The following is an 18552-nucleotide window of genomic DNA, read 5'->3' as shown; positions in this document are numbered from 1 at the left end:
AATCACCGTACAAGTTACTAATGTCGATTAAACAACTAACACAATTCGATACGATAACGCATACTTATTGTTTTCGCTGTAATTACATATTTCACAAATTTCAATGTGATTTCACATTGTGTTTACACAGAATTCTTTCATGCTATTACCTTTTACTTGGTTAATGTGACAACTTTCTCCGTGCAATGCGACTAGGTTTGAAATACTCTGATACGTGAGCGGAGCCGAAGAATTCGATTGAAAAAATAAATCTCGAGTTGACGATATAAAACGTGTCGGTCCGTTTTAACGTAGAACTTTTAAATAATTATTGAGTATTTGCATACGACGAACGGAGATAATCAATTCCTTAGCTATATTTAATTCGTCGGATTCTGTTACGCCGTCTCCGATTTTCTACGTCCGTTTCCACGCCCAGCTACAAGATACAGAATACGCCTGTAATTTTAGCGACATCCATTCAGACCCCGGTCTGCGTACACAACCACGAGACGACAGTCGGGAGCGCGAAAAACATACGAACGTCCATGAAATTCGAAGGGGGCCTGATCCAACGTAACGAATAGAAAAACCGGAGAATCGGAAAATAGGCGTAGCGTGGAGACGTTCGCTGCGCGGGATCGAATCGATGCACACGACACGCGATAACGCATTATATTCGAAAAATGCGTCTCAATGCAAAGGCACGTGACAGCGGCACGTGCCGAGGAGTACAGGAGGAAATAGGGGAGAATAGAGAAGGGGAGAAGGGGACAAGACAGCCAGAGAAAGACTTTCCATGTATTTTCCAGTGACAACATGATTTGCGTCAATGTTGCCATCGAAGTTTTCCTTGTCGCACAAGCCACTCCGCAGGTCGATCGACTTCTGACCACAACTATTGATGAGACTATACCTTCTCGAGACCATCGATATCAAATAATAAACGATTTGTGTCGAAATCGTTTCGTTTCGATCAATCGGTTCCAAATGCAAAATTATCATTTTCAAAACTATTTCACCGAATAAGGTAACGTAATTTATATTTTCGTACACGAAATAATCGTGAAATAAGATAATACGTTGTTCGAAATATTATTTACGAAATAATCGTTTAAACGACACGTTATACCATTAACGTTAAAGTATGCAATACGACGTTCTATTCTTTCGTGCAAAATCATTGAAAATATTTGAAACGATGTGCGGTAATGTTATTTCTCGTTTGAATTTCGAATCGAATTTGCCAGATCTGGTATCGATACTTATTAATTTTCGATACCGGTAGAGATATCTTTGTAGTAAATACTAATCGATATCAATCCTGTAAAACAACTGTGTTTAACTACTATTTTATACTATTATTACTATTATTACTATTATTATTATTGTTATAATATCTTTATTACATAAATAAAGAAAGTATAGCTATCACATACCGAATGAAACAATATTACCCGAGAGCTGCTGTTAAACCTAACATCAATCGCGCAAGTATAATATCGATTGTAATCAAATATTCGTTGCAACGATATCGATATCGAGAATTGATATCGAAACATTTCGATATTTTACATCGATGTACAGTACACAAAACATTTCGATAGTTTATACATCGAGTATCCGAGTACCGAATTGTTCGAATATCACCAATATGCAATGGTATCGGTCCCTTCACTAACCTCAACGACACGTGTACGTGGCACACGAGAGTAGGCGGAAGGAATCATTGGCGTCGCGTTCAGATTTACGTCAATCGTGACCCGACGCGAGGCTCAAAGACAGCCCTAGCTAACGAGGGGGAAGAAAAAATGACGGTTAAAAAGGAGAACGAGCCTCGAAGCTTTTCCGATACGAGCTTTCCCGCGGAGCGACATCCGGTACCGGTTACACGCGGTTAGTTCTCTGCTACCGGACACGAAACGTAACGATAACGCTGAGAATAATTTTCCCGCCCTTTTTCGTACTCGCGTCTCCTGCAAAGAAATTTACCCGCCTTCCGTTTTTATTTCAACAAATTGGCGATCAACGCCACGAAAAACGTGAAAAAAAAGAAAAAATGGACGATCTCGAATCCCTCGAAGAACGTGCCACACGTGATCGACCGATTTACAAATAACGCAATACGTGAACTTTTTCCATTTGTTGAAAAGAAATTTTAATCTTTTGTTAATATTGTACGAAATGTGTATTCCTCGTCGATAATTTGTTACAATTCGATTTAATTTTCCATTTTTCCGTAGACGATTCTCTTACGTTTAAAAGTAATGTTGCAAATGGGATTAGGTTTCGATAAAAGCGTCTTGGGCACTTTCTTGTTTCATTCTTCTATTGATTTTTCGCGGCGTTATGTATACGCATATAGAAAAATGAATATTCCATAGGATGTATCAAATTTAAACGTCTCTCTGAATAAAGTATACTCGTTAAGAAATTCAAAATACCTCGCAAAAATGACAGGTGCGACATACTTATTTCTTTAATGTAATTTACCACGGTTTTCCATTCCGATTCTAAGTATACACGTAAGGGCCGTGAATTATTGAACCGGACGTCAGAATTTCAAAGTGCACGAATCAAATTAGTCAGCGCCTTGTCCCATTAAAAGATCCCGCCAAATCGCTTTAAATGTTATTTCTAAACTCCATGTCGAGTATTAAGCTCCGTTGCGATTCAATGGTCTTGCAAACCATTTATAACACAATGTATTATCGCACAATGTATTTATCGACGCTTTAAAATTTGATGCTTGTTCGGTACATATTAATTATAAAACTCCTTCTGGTCAAAACGTGGGATTCCTGTTCAATATTTTACTTCACATTTGGTACCGTTCCCAATGACTTATTAATGTTAAACTAGCAAATGAATTGAAAACACGAACAAATAAATTAATTATGAACGTCCGTTATACTATTGTTAACCAACTTTCTACGAGCAGGAACAGAATTACTATCGGGCCTCTATTACTCGCACTAATTGGGGATTCAAACAACGCGAATAAATTGGGTAAGAAACAAGTATATAGAAATGAAAATTCGATACCGTTTTCGTCTTAACTTGGTCATTTTTGTCTTAACCTTTTTTTTAAATAAAGAACAACGACCGTTACGCAATCCTCGATTAAAAAAAAAAAAAAAAAAAAAAATGCAATACCTAATGTCATTGTATATAAATATAAGTAACCGTATATTTTATTAGTGTATGAATTGCATTGCGCGAGTAATTTTGTGGATCTAAGTTGCACGAGGAAAATTAAAGGTTAAAAATTGTTCTCAGGGGCGCAACAATTATTTTTGAAAATTTCCAACGGAGTTTGCACTTACATAATGTTTCGAAAATGACTGACGTCAGTGGTTGGGATATACTCAGGAAGGTTATCGATGAAACCGTTCTTTCTCTCTACCGGGTGGGCGGGATCGATGTCGACGACGACGTGCCAGATTTGTTCGTGGAATTTTTATGAACTTGAAGCTTTTTCGGATACAGAAACGAAGACATACACGGAAAACCAAATTCACCATTGATACGTGCAACGTTGGAACGATCATTTTATAATACAATTTTCATGAGTATTAATACATTCTTTTACAAGGAACACCCGTAAAATGTCCAATATTGTTTTGAATGAAACTTTGTAAGTTTTTCGAGTAATCCAACAATAAGGAGTATATTTTCTGTATTACAGAAACTCGATTCAAGTGGATGAAACCACTCTTCGCGATAACTTTCAGATGATTCGACGCATTCTTTGATCATTTATACGTTACATAATTATAAAACATTGCCAACGTGTAACATATCGCATTACGTGGAAATTTATATAAACGAGAAATAGAAATACTATCACGCATAGCGTAGCGATTTACAGCAATCCCCGGATAGCAGAGATGAATTTTCCCCGGTTAAGTGAAACGAAATTATTCCCAAAACGGTTTATCTTTATTCAGCGCGAGCAACCCGTCAACTCCCAGGCGATAATGATAGGATACGTAGATAACATTTAATTCAGTAACGAAACTTAAATGTTTGTTGTATTTGTCATTCTATCTTCGCGAACATATCATCGATAGATTAGTGAGGTTTTCACGATGAAAATAAATCTAAATATGACCACATTCAAATTTCTTCTTTTAATTATATTCTAAAAAATAAGTCGAATAACGTATTTTAAAAAATATATCCGAATTCGTTCTTGTTTAGACTAATTTTCATCGGAAAAATCTCATTAATCCATTAATGATACTGTCGTGAAGATATAATAACAAATATACAGGATAACTATCGTGTACGCCATGATGCGCAATAAATTAAAAATAGGCAGTGCACAATGTGAATTTTCTTTATGTTAAATTTTAAATGAAAAATCGTCTTATTCAAATTCGCTGGTTTTCGAATATTTTGTACAAAAAAAAAGGAACAGACTTTCATACAAACAGGACAGACAAACAGTTTATAAAATAGCAAAAAGTCTCGATTAGTAATGAACATTATATCATACATTGATGTGATTATTAATTTACGTTACAACACTAAAAAACAAACAAAAAAACAAACAAAAGTTTCCTACAAACCTAAAATTCCCGTTGATCTCGAATTTCAACTAATTGGCCACCTTTATCCGCTTCGAAATAGTGAACAGAGTCAACGTTTAGGTTATCCACATTTCGTCCATTTCCATATGTTCGGGGACCCACATTGTGCGATGCTTTGTACCACGAGGTCGTACAATTCTTTGTACACGAGCATTATTACGTGGTTCCAAGTCTCGTGAGATTTTACGATAAGATCTACTAGAGCCACCGAAATGTACACAACAATTGGATACATTGATGTCTATGCCGCTTCCTTTCGCCAAGCAAAAAAAGACTGCATTCTTGTCTTGTTACAGAGTGTTACAGAATGAACAGCACCACCGAATGGAAAACGATTTAGTATACGAAAATTAGTCGAAAAGGTAAAATAAAACTTTCTCTTAGAGTGCTTTGTTTTCGAGAAAATCGATATTGAAATTGATCGAAGCGCGCATTTGTTGAAACTCGACTCGATCGATCTCGCTGTACAAAACTGTCCATTTGCATGGAAGATACATAGAAGACGCTACAGCGCGTTGCGACTACTGATTGGTAGAATACGCATCGCTAATCTCATTTCACCAATCGAAATTAAAAGACACTAGACGCGTTCTGACTTCCGATTGGTAGTGGCCAACTCATTCTGCCAATTGAAAGTTGAAACGCGCTTATAAATTCTATAGTGTGGACAAATCATTTTGAGCCGGGTATAGATGTTATCACGTTCGTAAATAATGTTTGGAATAAATAATTTATAATCAAAAATACTATTTCTTTGTAATCAACTTTCTACGCTTCGAATGAAAACATGATAGGGCGCGTAAGGAGATCCGTGAAGTTGAGAATTACCAGTCGAGCCCGCGCGTGTCTATCGCATCTCTGAAATCGATTTTCTCGGAAGTGAAGTCTCGCAGAAAAAGAATTTATTACACATTTTCAATTTATTTTTCCATAACCTAAACGTTCCACGCAGCCTCGCCCCCCTATCGATTGAAGACAATTGTTTTCGTCACTATCTTTACTAACGACCTTTACCCGTCACTACAGGATTGTTTATTTCTATTTTTTATTTTATTCCTTAAAAATACTACGAATGTGAAATAAATTACACTTATTAAGCAAAATAGTAAGAAATATCTTTCTTAAAAAATTCGATTTTATTTTCATAAAAATTGTAAATAAACAACGCTACATAAATGCCAATAAACAAAAATTAACCTTATTAATAATTACAACAATGCGTTACAGATGCAATGTAGTCGTTCGTCTTACACTTTGAAACAAATTTGTGTATCTTTCATTTTTACACCATGTAGTGAAGGGTTAAAATCTTCAAGGTCTACGAATACCTAATCTAAACTATCGTTGAATAAGGATGCAAGATGAGCCGAGAGATTCACTAATAAGTTACTCTTTAGCTTTTTATCTTAAACACTTATTGTATAAAGAATCCATATATCGTTCCCGATTTTAACACCCAAACTTCCGGAATGTGTAGAGACATTCGAACCAAAGAAAAAAGTTTATATGCACGTAGGTTAGTAGTCGCTTAGTTTCCGAGATATACCAATGGTTTTTCTGTCTCAATAAGTATGTTGTCTTACTTGTAACCGTGGAACATTTAAATAAATATGTAGATCACAGAGGGATAACTAGCATCGATTATCGATTATCAATTTGAATACTTTACTTCGTTCAAAAATTATACTAGTTTTCAAACCCGAAAACGCACAGATAATCCCCAATGAGAACGCAAGGGCAGCTCCTTCGTAATATACGCGCAGAAGAGCGATGATCGCAAGTAACTGAACGTCATCGTATCTCAGAAACTAAGCGATTGCCAACCCATGTTTACAGAAGCGTTTCTTCTCATTTTGCATGTCTCTAGACGCTCCGGAAGTTTACATTACAATTCTTTTTCATTGTACAATTTTTTCTTGTATTATTATGATACCTACATAACACTAAATTGATATGCAACTTGTACTTTTAAAAATTGATTTCTCAGGTACGTGAGAATTATTATTTGCATGCTCAACTTTTTGGTTAAATGTCACGTGCTTTTTTATGTTTTCGAAACACTACTCAATAATACCAAAATTCATGTATTATTCTGCGTAAAAACGATTTGTGGAAGATGCTGCAAAAAATTACGATGAACAGTAAAATACCAAACAAGAATGTCGCTAATTTTCTATCAAATGCTAGGCAGATTATGCTCTCATTTTCATTCTTTTATTGTGTATTTAATTTATAAACTCGTACAAAACGTTTATAACGTTACATCAAGATTTCTTCTTTACCGATATACCCCTGTAGTCTACATTTATGTATGCAGATGGCAGCATCCTGCAGAAATTTGCAAAATTTCTTCAATAAAAAATATTTTCTGTTTTAAATACTTTTAGTTATTGTATTTACAATAAATAGACTTTCGTTACAAGTGTTTGCATACAACATAGTTGAAACACGTACAGTACCATAAAATATGTATCTACTATGAAAACACATCCGCTTTAAAACTATAAAAGCTGATATTAAAATGAAAAACATGGTCCAGGAATGAAAGATATAGAATAACTTCTAAATGACCAAAATGCATGTATTAAAAAAATTTGTTATCCAATGTTGCTCAGTAAAAATAACATAGTGATGTTTTAAAATTTAGACAATACTTTAGACTTCATTAAATAGATATTTCTGTCAATTCACGTATAGTAGTACATATAAACCTTAACGAAAGAGTAAAAATATTTATACAATAAGTTTGTAACATAAGACAAATGAAGAAGGTATACAAACTTTTTAAATTCATACAATTTGTTATATCAATGTCAGTGACATAACGAAAAACTAAACTAAATATATACTTTATTCAAATGACTAATAAATAAACAATATAATCCAACATATGAAATTCATATCCTTAAAACATGCATATTTATATAAAATTCTAATGAAAATAACATTCATTCCATTTCTTTCGAGTGAAAATTTCTTTTAAAAATTTAAACTATACACAAAAATAATAAAAGGATTAAGGAACAACATTGTTTATCAATGCCTTGATAAAGGTTATAATGTTATTTCAGTAATATATGGTATAATTTTGAAATAAAAACTGTTCTGTTTACCAGTTACACTTATGAAATAAAATTGTTTTTTAAAAAATTCTGATATCCAAGAAAAGTTACTTAGTAAATTTTTTGATACTGTACTATATATACCTTAAAAGCTTTGTCATTTCTTATTACCTATTAAATGAAGAATACTCACTCTTGACGTTGTTACTTAAAACAACAAACACTTGCAAACAATAATCTTCTGAAAACTAGTATCACAACAAACGAAATGAGATTAATAGAAGAAGAATATGCGATAAGTTCAAGGATCACATAACTACGAATCGAAAACGACAAAAAGAAAACTGACTGGGAATTATGTTCGAATGAAAACAGGACCTGTCATTTTCAATCACTCCTTTGGAAGAAGATCAATATATTTCGCAACGAAAGGGTTCTGTGTTTATCGTATTTATTAGATATTTCAGAAGCTCATAGTGTTATTCGCGAGAGCTTCGAAACGCTCAACAATTAAAACATCGCTAGGAATGAGCTTTTTTTTCTTGAAAATCGTGAACGCTTCGCATGTGTGCGCGCGTGTATGCAGTGCGTGCATGGCGTATATGTATGAGTGTGAGTGCATGTGTGTGAAGGCCATGTAACAGACTGTAAGTCAACGGATGACTTCAGAAACGGTAAGAGGAGAATGAAATTTACTTACAATTTTCACCGGCTTGTCTGCGGCTCCTATAGAGCTTTTCCAAATAATTATTTCACTCTCCACATTATTACGTCCACGGTGAAAAAAAAAACTGCGAGAGAGCGAGTTTGATCAAAAGCACAATTTTCGTGACGTCATCGGTTGTCGGGCATGCGCAGACCGATTTCGGTGTTTTTCCATTTACCGCGGAAACACGTGTGCGTCGTCGTTTGTTTTTTTTACGTTCTTTTTGTATTTTTTTCTTTGGCGAGAGAACTACATCGCTAAGAAACACGCGACATTATCGCGACGACGCGGTATCGTCCGTTGCGAATTTCGTGTGCGATTATTCGCGAGAGCCAGCACGGCTGCCGACATCTATCCATCCACTCCCACTTGTTAAGTGACGTACACTGACGTCATCGATAGTTTACCTTGAAGCATGACATTGAGTTGCAGGCTCGCCAATAGATCCGATTAAGTTCCCTATGAACATGTTATATAGAGAATGCCAACAAAACGAGGTAACTTCTAACAATTTCAAGATACGATGTAATACATGCTTTCATTTGAATTTTTATAAATCTCGTTTGTATTTGGATTAATAAAATACAATTTGACAATTGAAGCTACTATGGCTTTTGGGAACTTTTGTTGAATAAATATAATAGAATTTATCGTGTCTGGTGAAAGTCACCAAGTCCCGCTGTCCCTATCGCAGAACTGTTAATACGGTATTGTATTCTTATTTCATAAACAGTCGTGACTAGATTACACGTATCGGAATGTATTGACAAAACCCAGTGATACGTATTTAATAAATAATGTTTTAATCCTTGGGTTTATAATTTATTTATATTTATTGAAAATTAAGATTCTGAACTCACACATTGATAACCTATTTACAAAAAAAATTGACAATCAAAAAGTACAACCATCTAGCAACGTGTAGAAAAGTACACCGACTTTTGTATACCGACACTGGATCATAGACGAAATACAGGATAGACGTTTCACTTTACAAAAAGTTGATCTTACAAACAAAACATAGAATAGACATTCCTATTATATGGATCGGGAACTTGCATACAGACAAGATATACATTGAACGTTTCATTTTACGGGAATTACAGTTATGCGATCTGAAATACCGACCTCGTAAAATATTAATGGTTTTGAAGCGACCTCTTCATTTACGAACGGTGATTCTAAGAACTGTATTTAAGTGATCCACCAAACTCAATAGAGGTAGTAAATGCAGAAAACTCGTCTCTGTACATCGGTTGTGATTCTTTCAAACCTACATATGTATCAGGCTCAAAAAATATTGTAACAATAAGTTTTATTCCATTCGTACAACTTGATGTGACAACAGATCAAACTTGGAATAAATAAGTATAGAAGAAATGTATAATTCATACAAATTTAAATAATTCAACTTTAATATTATGAAAAATGAAACATATCTTCTTCAAATATACCAACAGTCGATTTACAATATGATAATTAGAAATAAAAATTGAAAAATTTGTTAACGATCTCATTCATTCTTTAAAAATACAAATAAAACAGTGAGTGGACCACTCTTCCTTTCGCAACGTTAATTTATTAAATAGAAAATAATCTCGAGATCAATCTCACAAAATGTTTTCTTATACGTAGCATCAATTTATTAAATATAAAATTAAGAAATTCTTAATAAAAGTCACGAAAGGCTCTTTATCATTCTTGTGATTGATTTGCCCTGGCTGTACCTGTTATGTCTAGTAAAGATATACGAGGGAGGAATCTCGAGAATGTTCAAAGTTCCCGAGAGGGAAACTTGAAAATTACGAGAACTCGATTTAATTGTTGAAATTGTTAATGATATATATATATATATATATATATATATATATATATATATATATATATATATATATATATATATATATTCATAACTTTAATATTATTATCACTAGACATTGTTTCTTTCAAAACTCTTTGCTAAACAAAAGAATTTTCACTAAATAATCATAGATATTAGAATACGTTCGAGCTTTTTAAATCACTCAGGGATATTAGCACTCTACAGTAGCGTACAATGTGTACACAATAAGAAATTTCTTTGTATAAGATCATGGAAATCTAAGTAATTATCATAGTACGAATTACATCCGATTATTATTGCAATAATGAAAGTATCATCTAAGCACTTGAATGAGTTCAAGCAATAAATACGAAAGGATTCTCCACGAAATCCTCTACTAAAAAGAGCAATTAGTGAATAATTTTATTATTTTATTTTCAATACAAATGATTCAACTTTTTATTCATAAAAATTTAGAAGTGAACGAACAGACAATATTAATATTGAAAGTGTAATTGTCAAGAAAAATGACCAATTGAAATTGAATTCTTTAGAAAAAAGAAATACAAAGAATATTTTGCAATTAAATAATTTACTCTGAAAATTTAAGATAAACATAGAGTGATTCCATTGGCAAAATAAATTTTTCAAAAGACGAGAAGCTACTTAGAAACCTACTTATTGGGAAATGTTTTCTTGTAGATACACAGAACTTTTTAATGCAAATAATAATAATAGTATACTTTAAATATGGTCAAATTATATTTAAACGTGTAACTTGAAAAATATTAAATCATTCAATATTGTATAATACTAGAAGATCCTGGCTTGAACTAAGAAATAAAAAAATAAATGTTATTACTCGCAGGTATGCACATTATACCTACGATCACTATACTCGCCAAAGATAACAAATATGTAACCAATCACCCGTACCGATTTCGAAAATTACCCATAACTTACCGACAGTAGAATACGATCGATTTGTATCTTGGCGATGAATCGATGACGATACTGTTGCCTATTGGAAGACGCTGTGGAAGTCATCAGCGAAGTCATCGAAAAAGTTCTGCTGGATCTATGAATGCAGTAATAAGATGTGAGGACACTGTAAAGAACCAGAAAACATTACAATTTACTTTCACAATTACAAAGGCTTCTGTTTCAGTGCAATGAGCTCTAGATTCGAAACTAATAAAACTTTCTGATAATTTGGAAACTTCGAAACCGTGGTAACAAAATTTGAAACTATGAATTTTCATCTAAACAAAACGTACGTAGACACTCACATTCTTCGTTCATGAAACATTGCCCAAAACTTCTCGCTGACTTTAGTATCCATAACGAACAATTTGAAAAATTGTAAAAAAAAGAAGAAACTATCAACGCGTCCGAGAATCGTAACCAGCGAACAATACTATTTCTATCCTCGCGATTGAAACAGCAAAGAGAGCCACGATGCTGTGGAAAGAATTTACAATGCGCGATAAACACTGAATTTAAGTACTTCACGTGTGCCTAAAATCTAAATGAAACTTCACTCGGGGCCATTGCGCTCCGAGAAACAATTAAAATCTATTATGCAACGAACACTGACTCTACCGATCGCATTGCACGCGATCAAAATTTCTGAAAGAAAAGGTGGTTAGCAGGAGGGCGGCGGCTGTTTTCTTTAATCGAGGGTTTGTAAAGGAAATTCTGCTTTTTATTTTTTTTTAAAGAATAGAGCAATCGTAAAAGAAATATCTCTTTTTATTAATATTTATACTTTGTCATTAGAAATACCAGGATCAATATCACGAAAGGAAAATGTTTTCAAGAAACGTGAATTTTCAATGATAAAACATTATCTACAAATACAATTATTACAGAGTAATTTTTCAATTAAAATAGTATATTAACCATCGGAATGGCTTGGAATTTACATATTTACCTTTTTACATTTTTGTAATTAATTTCTTAAAATACTTACGTTTTCAAAAAGCGCATACTAATAGGAAAGATAAAAATATAGACGTTTATAATACGTACAATAACATTTATTAGAATGGCTTGGGTTCGATGCCCATGGAGTCATTAAGGACTTTCTTCGTTAGAGTTATAAGCGTTTTCATATTTGACGAATTGTCAGTATGTCGCGACTTTTATTAAAAATTATAAAGTCGTTGCAAAAATCGTACGTCACTCACTCGTGTTTGAATACCGCCTTGGTATACGATTGTAAAGTTTCGACGTGTAAACAAACTCGCACGTGAAACTTGTACGCAAACGCACGTTGCGTTACCTTCGTAAAAATAAATTTATCAAAAAAAAAAAAAAGAAACACTAAACCGCGAGTATAATACAATAATACGAGTATAATACGAGTCATTCCAATATTCCATTGACAGCATACAACACACCGACGTCAAAATATAGATCGAATTAATCTTTCCGCCAACTACGGAATCACCTATACTTACAACAAACAATTGAATCAAAGCAATGAAAGTAAAATATACGCGTACACGTTATCTGTTAGTATGACAATTTCAAGGATTTTACCAATAGTTCGAGAAGTCCATTCGAATTGATAATCAAGTGTCATGGCGGCGGTAGACGGTTTTACAAACTCAACAATTTCAATCGGTGATCCATGAGCTTAGAAATAACAAATTTAAATCACGATTTATTAATGTAAATACAACCGTATTTTAATTGAGCGATGAAGAACATTGTAATCTAATCCAGAGATACAAATCGATACGTATCGATTACCACTGAACAAAGAATGGAAAAGAACGCGAAACCTATTTAATTTTTTTTTCTTTTTTACAAGATCAATTAAATTTATAACTCGAAAGAGTATTGACATTAATTAAGTCACTAATAGAAAGTAAACGAGAGTTGTATCGATGATTAGAAACGATTGGATGTCGACAGGTAAAGCACACGCATCTCGATGCTCACAGATCTTTCGATACGTGTTATCCCTTTAACTTCCGCGGAACGAATGACGACCCCTCGCCGTAAGTTGTCTAGTTTTTAATTGAGCAACGGGTAGGGGAAGGCTTCACCTCCAATTGAAATTTGTATTTCTACACGAGTGATTGAACGTCATTGACCTCGAATTTCGAATGACATTGTCGATGTACGCAGTAATCGAGAGTATCTCGGTTAGAAAAGTTAGAAAATGAACACACAAAGACACCAGGAGAACGTTTTAATTTCACAATGATTTGTCGCTGTTACACTTTCTCAATGTAATCTATTCCGTCTTTCCGCGTATCGTAAGACACAGGTCTCAGTGTACTTTCCAGCGCTATTTTCTAGATGGTACCTAAAATTTAAAAGACAGAAATCCGAAACAAAAAAAAAAGAAGAAAGGAACTCTTTCGATCCCCGAGTTTAATTTTAAGCAATCACGTGATTAAATAAAATGAGACAGAATCGGGAAAGATAGGTTCCCGTTTCCTCTCAGTGAACCTGACTAACGAGAAAGATGATCGACTGAAACAGATGGATACAACTTGGAATGTGTGACAACCGAAATAGTCCTCACAATTTCGACAACTTCCGCAGACTTTCCTTTACGGATAAAACATCTTAACATTCGTATAAAATTCTGGATCTTTCGTTTGAATCGAACACACCAGAGGATAGCAACTGACCGTTCGGACCTGCTACGCGGCCGATCATTTGCCTATGCAACTTCTAGTAAAAAGTTTCCAATCAGACGTATTAATAAAAAATTGATCAAAATTGTACATGTTTCAAAGCTACAAAATATTATTATACATACTTAAAAGTAATGGGAAATTAAAAAAGGTTTTGTATACAACGAATCACGACAAAGTAACTTCCATTTATTATCGAAGAGAAACAAAACAAGAAACAAAGCATTACATACAAAAAAAGTTTAAATCTCCGGACAGATTCGATACCATCGGTCGACGTCTTTGTGATGAACCTAAAGCTAAGCTTACACATCGAATTAACTATACCTAATAGCCGTAAATAAAGGGGGCATGGACAGCGGGATGCTCCCTCGAGACCTTCCACTTCTTTGCTTAATGATCAACCGCTTCATCTACTGTACCTAACTAAGAAGTGGAAAAATTTTGCGTATTATATTATCAGGGAGGGTAGAGAGCAAGATATAAACTTACAATTAATCGTATTCTAAATCTTCGTTCAATGAAATAACTAGTTAAAAGATCCAGAGAGATCCATACGGGTAAAATTATTCGACAAAATATCATATTTACATTATCTACGTTCGATAACTAACAAGTCATACAAATTTATGAAACAATGCGAAATTAGAACTAACAAACGATTAAACAAAATATTTTCTTATAAGTTAACTTTCTCCGATCTAATACCTAGCTAACGAGCCACACAATTTCAAGGAATAATAAGTAGAGATAATAAAGACTTAAACAATTTATGTTATTGTAAGTTGTCTTCTTCCGATACTTAACTAAAGAATAAGAAAATGTTACAAAGTATAGGGGAAAAAATAGCAACTGGTGAATAAAGTGAACAAAGGATTAAAGAATTGAATAGTATAAGTAGTTAAAAGTGCAAACTTCAATAGCGTTTACCATAGCGAACCGTTACAAACAATTCCGGTACCGAGATGTTTTTAGCAGCTTCGTAAAAATCGCTATCTATTATTTGTATACAGATAATATTTGATTGAAAATATGAAATAAACTTTGATTATATTCTATCGGTTTAAGTAAACTTTTTAACTGCAATTTAGTGCGGTATTATGAAAATCAGGTGTTAATAAGCAAAAAATGTCAATGATCTTGAAAAGACCTTGAATACCAAACTTTCAGAGAACTTTCTTTTTATCATCATCAAATGCACATCTTGAAACTATTTGTAACCCTTTTGTCACTTTTTCCTATCTTTTGTAGTAACGGAAATGATTACATATTCGATTTAAGTAAAACACCCTATATATTCCCTACTTCCTTTGTGATACAAACTCCAATTTCAATATTCGGTTTATTTTACACTCCGTCAATATCTGTATTATATAAATAACTTTAAAAGTATTATTTATTAAATATGTATCATTACAGTTTGACAATTATGATAACGAGTAATATTTCGATACGTGTAATATTATAAAATTTAATAACGTTATCTATAGAAGTAGAAGCATACCGCCTTGGCTCGGTAGCAGAACTCAATAAATTTCTATTCCCTATACGAATAAACAAAGATTGACATACAATTTTTAACTGTTTATACTTTATAAGTTTTCGTTGTTATACACTACAATTAGTAACACTATGAAGTTTCTTACTTGTTCAATTTTACGATGTATACTACAATATTACCCAAAAAGAGAAAAACATCGTTGTAACAAACGAACGACCCAAAACAGATGTGATCTGTGACAGGAGCCGCGAAACATCTGGGCAATGTTCATGATCTCATTACAAATTCGTTGTAACGCAAGATTAAATATATAATTCTCTAATCAATAGGCTATTTCTTATTTACAATCACTGTGAAAATTAAGATTCCGAATATGCCCGCCGTGGATTGTAAGTACGTTACAACTAATTTGAACATCAAAATTTCTTGGATACGGTCTCAAGTACGCAATTAAAAATAATTTAATATATTATGTTTTGTGTATTCCTTAATCTAAAGGGATAACATAAGTCACAACGACATAATATGATTTATCGATTTAAGAGTATTCGTCAAAGTGCAGAATCGAAAGCGAGTTTTTTAAATATGTATACGTATATATGTACATTAAAGTGCAGTTAACCCCTACGTACGTGTCCTCTTCCCCCTCACACATTACCACTAAACATATTTTCGAAAATTATTTGTTATTATTTCTTTCCTTGAATCTCACTTGTGATTTTCTTAGACGAAATAAATTTATTCTGCACAAAATCGAATTACTCATTGGACGATAAAAGTATAGCAAATACAAATCTCGTATCGTTTCAAATAAAAGTGCATATATGAAACTGTTAAAATATAAATATTCCTATCAAAATTGAAAATTTCTCTAACCTTATGTATTCCATATTTCATTATCTTAAAGTTGCATCACTGATTAAGAATATACTGTATGGAGAAATTACTTCGTGTGTATCACACGCCCAAGAAGAATACCGCTAGAGTCTATTGATTCTTTCTTTGCAGCGCACATCACCAACTCCCGCACCAACCGGATCTTATCCTTCAGACGAGCATCTTGGTTGGTGCCGGACTGGTGACTTTCTGCTCACACGGAAAGAATTAATGGACTCCAGCGGCATTCTTCTCGGGCACCAATGGTATGTACCGTTTATAAAACACGAGTGAAAGAAGATCATTTGCTGATTTGTTGTTTTATCAATATTTTTCTTCCTTTCTTTTACTTTTTTCTCATTTTATTATTCCATGGATAGTAATGGCAACTTGTTATAAAGTAATTATCAATTGTGATACAAGAAATTAATGATTTAAAGAAAAAAGTTGTATAATATTATAATGAGCATGAAATAAGCTTACAATATTATACAAAAAGATATTCGTATGAAATTACTGTTGCATTTTAAAGATAAACTTTAAAAAATCAATCTTTTTCTTTTAATTAGATTTATTGTAAAACTTTTTATTTCTTTCCAAATAGAACCAATTATCATTGACTTTAATTTTGTACACACAGACATGTGATAATTAATACTAAAATCCCTTATATTTTTTAATGTTTTATTAACTAAAAAAGAGTATCTGTCTTCTGAACCAAATAACATCATTTATAATAATTCATGATTTAAATTTAGATGTGATTCATCAACAATAATGGATAATTCAAACAAGAAACAATACATCCACAGTGACAGAGGAAAAGATCGTATAAAGATTCTAAACAATGAAATTGCTGATAAATCAGATTTAGACATATTACATACAAGTCGTTTAGATTCCACAAATCTACAAGAAGATGTAGGAAAAAAGATTTTATCATTAAAACACTTGTTAGAAAAGGATTTGAAAGCAGCTGATTTAAAATGGTCTCTGTTTGTGGCAGCTTGTAACACATATCGCTATGATTCTTGTTTAAAACCCTTTCCACCAATGTATATAAAAAATGAGTACAAGGATATTGAAGCTTTGGTAGAGTTTTTAAAATATTGGCCATGATATTTTTATTGCTTTCATGTGTAATAATTTAAATATTCACTTGTTACTCAAATTTAATTATAGAGAAGAACTGTAGAACTAATTCCATCACTGGCTGTAATATTTAAAGCATTGCAAGAACCAGATGTCTATGAACATTATGGAACAGCTATAGAATTATTGCATTGGGTTTTAATACGTCTAAGAAATTCTTATATAAAGAGTATTAACAAGGATAGCGTAAGTTCTCAAGTTCTTGAATGATTCAATTTTCTTTTTAAACAATTCTAGAACTGTCCTTGACTTCATAATCATAATTTAAAATTGCAAATAATTGTAATACAGTATGACTCGATATTAAGAAAAGCACCTTCAGATATACCTGTAGTTGCACCAAATTTAATATTCCAAGTTGCAAGTGCAAAACAATCTACTTCAGAAGACAAATGGAAAACGATTGCCCATGATCATACAACGTTTTATGCTTATCATGGTAGTCGTTTAGAGAATTTTCATTCCATTATACATTATGGTCTACAACAGAGTATGTGCAAGGTAAATTACTATTTATACACTGAAAATATGGAATAAAGTATAATAATTTATCTTGATATACTAATTCATTAATGTGTCTTTTAGAAATCATTGTTTGGTAAAGGAATATATCTTTCAAGTGAATTAAGTCTAAGTTTATTATACAGCCCTGTGGGCTATGGATGGGGAGGTAGTATACTTGGCAGTGAAATGAGTTGCATTGCTTTATGCGAACTTATCAATCATGTTGGTGTAAAAACAGGAAACAAGGGTGAATACATATAAGTAGTATAAGTATAAGATTATTCATCATATTTACTCACAATTTTTTTTTCAGACAATAACGCTCGGAATGTAGCTGCAGATTCCATAGATGGAAGTGTTCCAAATAAATATTATTTAGTAACAAACAGTGACATGATACGAGTACGATATCTTCTTGTTTATAGTCAAGAAGTTCAAACAACAAGGTATAAAATTCTTAAATTTGTATATTCATTTTCAATGAAAAATAAATAATATCCAATGTTTCAGATACACTGATAATAGAGGATTATTAGCATGGTTTAAACAACATAAATTATTAACATTTGTACTTGGTTATGTTGTACTACTGGCTTCGGTTGGACTGACACATAATAAGCAAGTGGAAAAGTATTATAAATTATTTGCTCAAAAAGTTGGGCTGGAATAAATGGTTTTTTTATATTGTTATGATTTATT

The 18552-nt window shown here is 32.8% G+C and overlaps 2 protein-coding genes across 5 annotated transcripts in view; one reads left to right on the top strand and one right to left on the bottom strand.

Annotated features, from left to right (window-relative positions):
• Mef2 (myocyte enhancer factor 2) overlaps positions 1-8704 on the bottom strand; it is a 77264-nt gene extending 68560 nt beyond the window's left edge. For both annotated transcript variants that reach the window (XM_076314467.1, XM_076314493.1), the window contains exon 1: positions 8337-8704. The gene's annotated coding sequence lies outside the window, so the exon portion shown is untranslated. The remainder of the gene's footprint in view (positions 1-8336) is intronic.
• On the top strand, positions 8291-18541 carry LOC143148308 (protein mono-ADP-ribosyltransferase PARP16-like). 3 transcript variants are annotated; one of them, XM_076314562.1, is made up of 7 exons: positions 8291-8310; positions 16956-17289; positions 17380-17535; positions 17641-17850; positions 17935-18100; positions 18167-18299; positions 18364-18541. In XM_076314562.1, the coding sequence occupies exons 2-7, from the start codon at positions 16975-16977 to the stop codon at positions 18521-18523; spliced, it is 1140 nt and encodes a 379-aa protein (XP_076170677.1). In that variant the 5' UTR covers positions 8291-8310; positions 16956-16974; the 3' UTR covers positions 18524-18541. The 3 variants fall into 3 exon arrangements, with proteins under 3 accessions (XP_076170677.1, XP_076170661.1, XP_076170667.1); XM_076314546.1 differs by lacking the exon at positions 8291-8310 and adding an exon at positions 16304-16463; XM_076314552.1 differs by lacking the exon at positions 8291-8310 and adding an exon at positions 16474-16597.
• The last annotated feature ends 11 nt before the right edge of the window (positions 18542-18552 follow it).

This window comes from Ptiloglossa arizonensis, chromosome 1 (genome assembly GCF_051014685.1).
Source record: "Ptiloglossa arizonensis isolate GNS036 chromosome 1, iyPtiAriz1_principal, whole genome shotgun sequence".
Lineage (NCBI taxonomy): Eukaryota > Metazoa > Arthropoda > Insecta > Hymenoptera > Colletidae > Ptiloglossa > Ptiloglossa arizonensis.
Note: the sequence above shows the minus strand (reverse complement) of the source record. Positions and strands in the feature narration are given on the sequence as shown.

Coding starts and splice junctions, on each gene's coding strand:
- LOC143148308 (XM_076314562.1), top strand. CDS start 16,975: ATGGATAATTCAAACAAGAAACAATACATCCACAGTGACAGAGGAAAA. Junction 17,851..17,934: donor TACAACAGAGTATGTGCAAG/GTAAATTACTAT, acceptor TGTGTCTTTTAG/AAATCATTGTTTGGTAAAGG. Junction 18,101..18,166: donor TGTAAAAACAGGAAACAAGG/GTGAATACATAT, acceptor TTTTTTTTTCAG/ACAATAACGCTCGGAATGTA.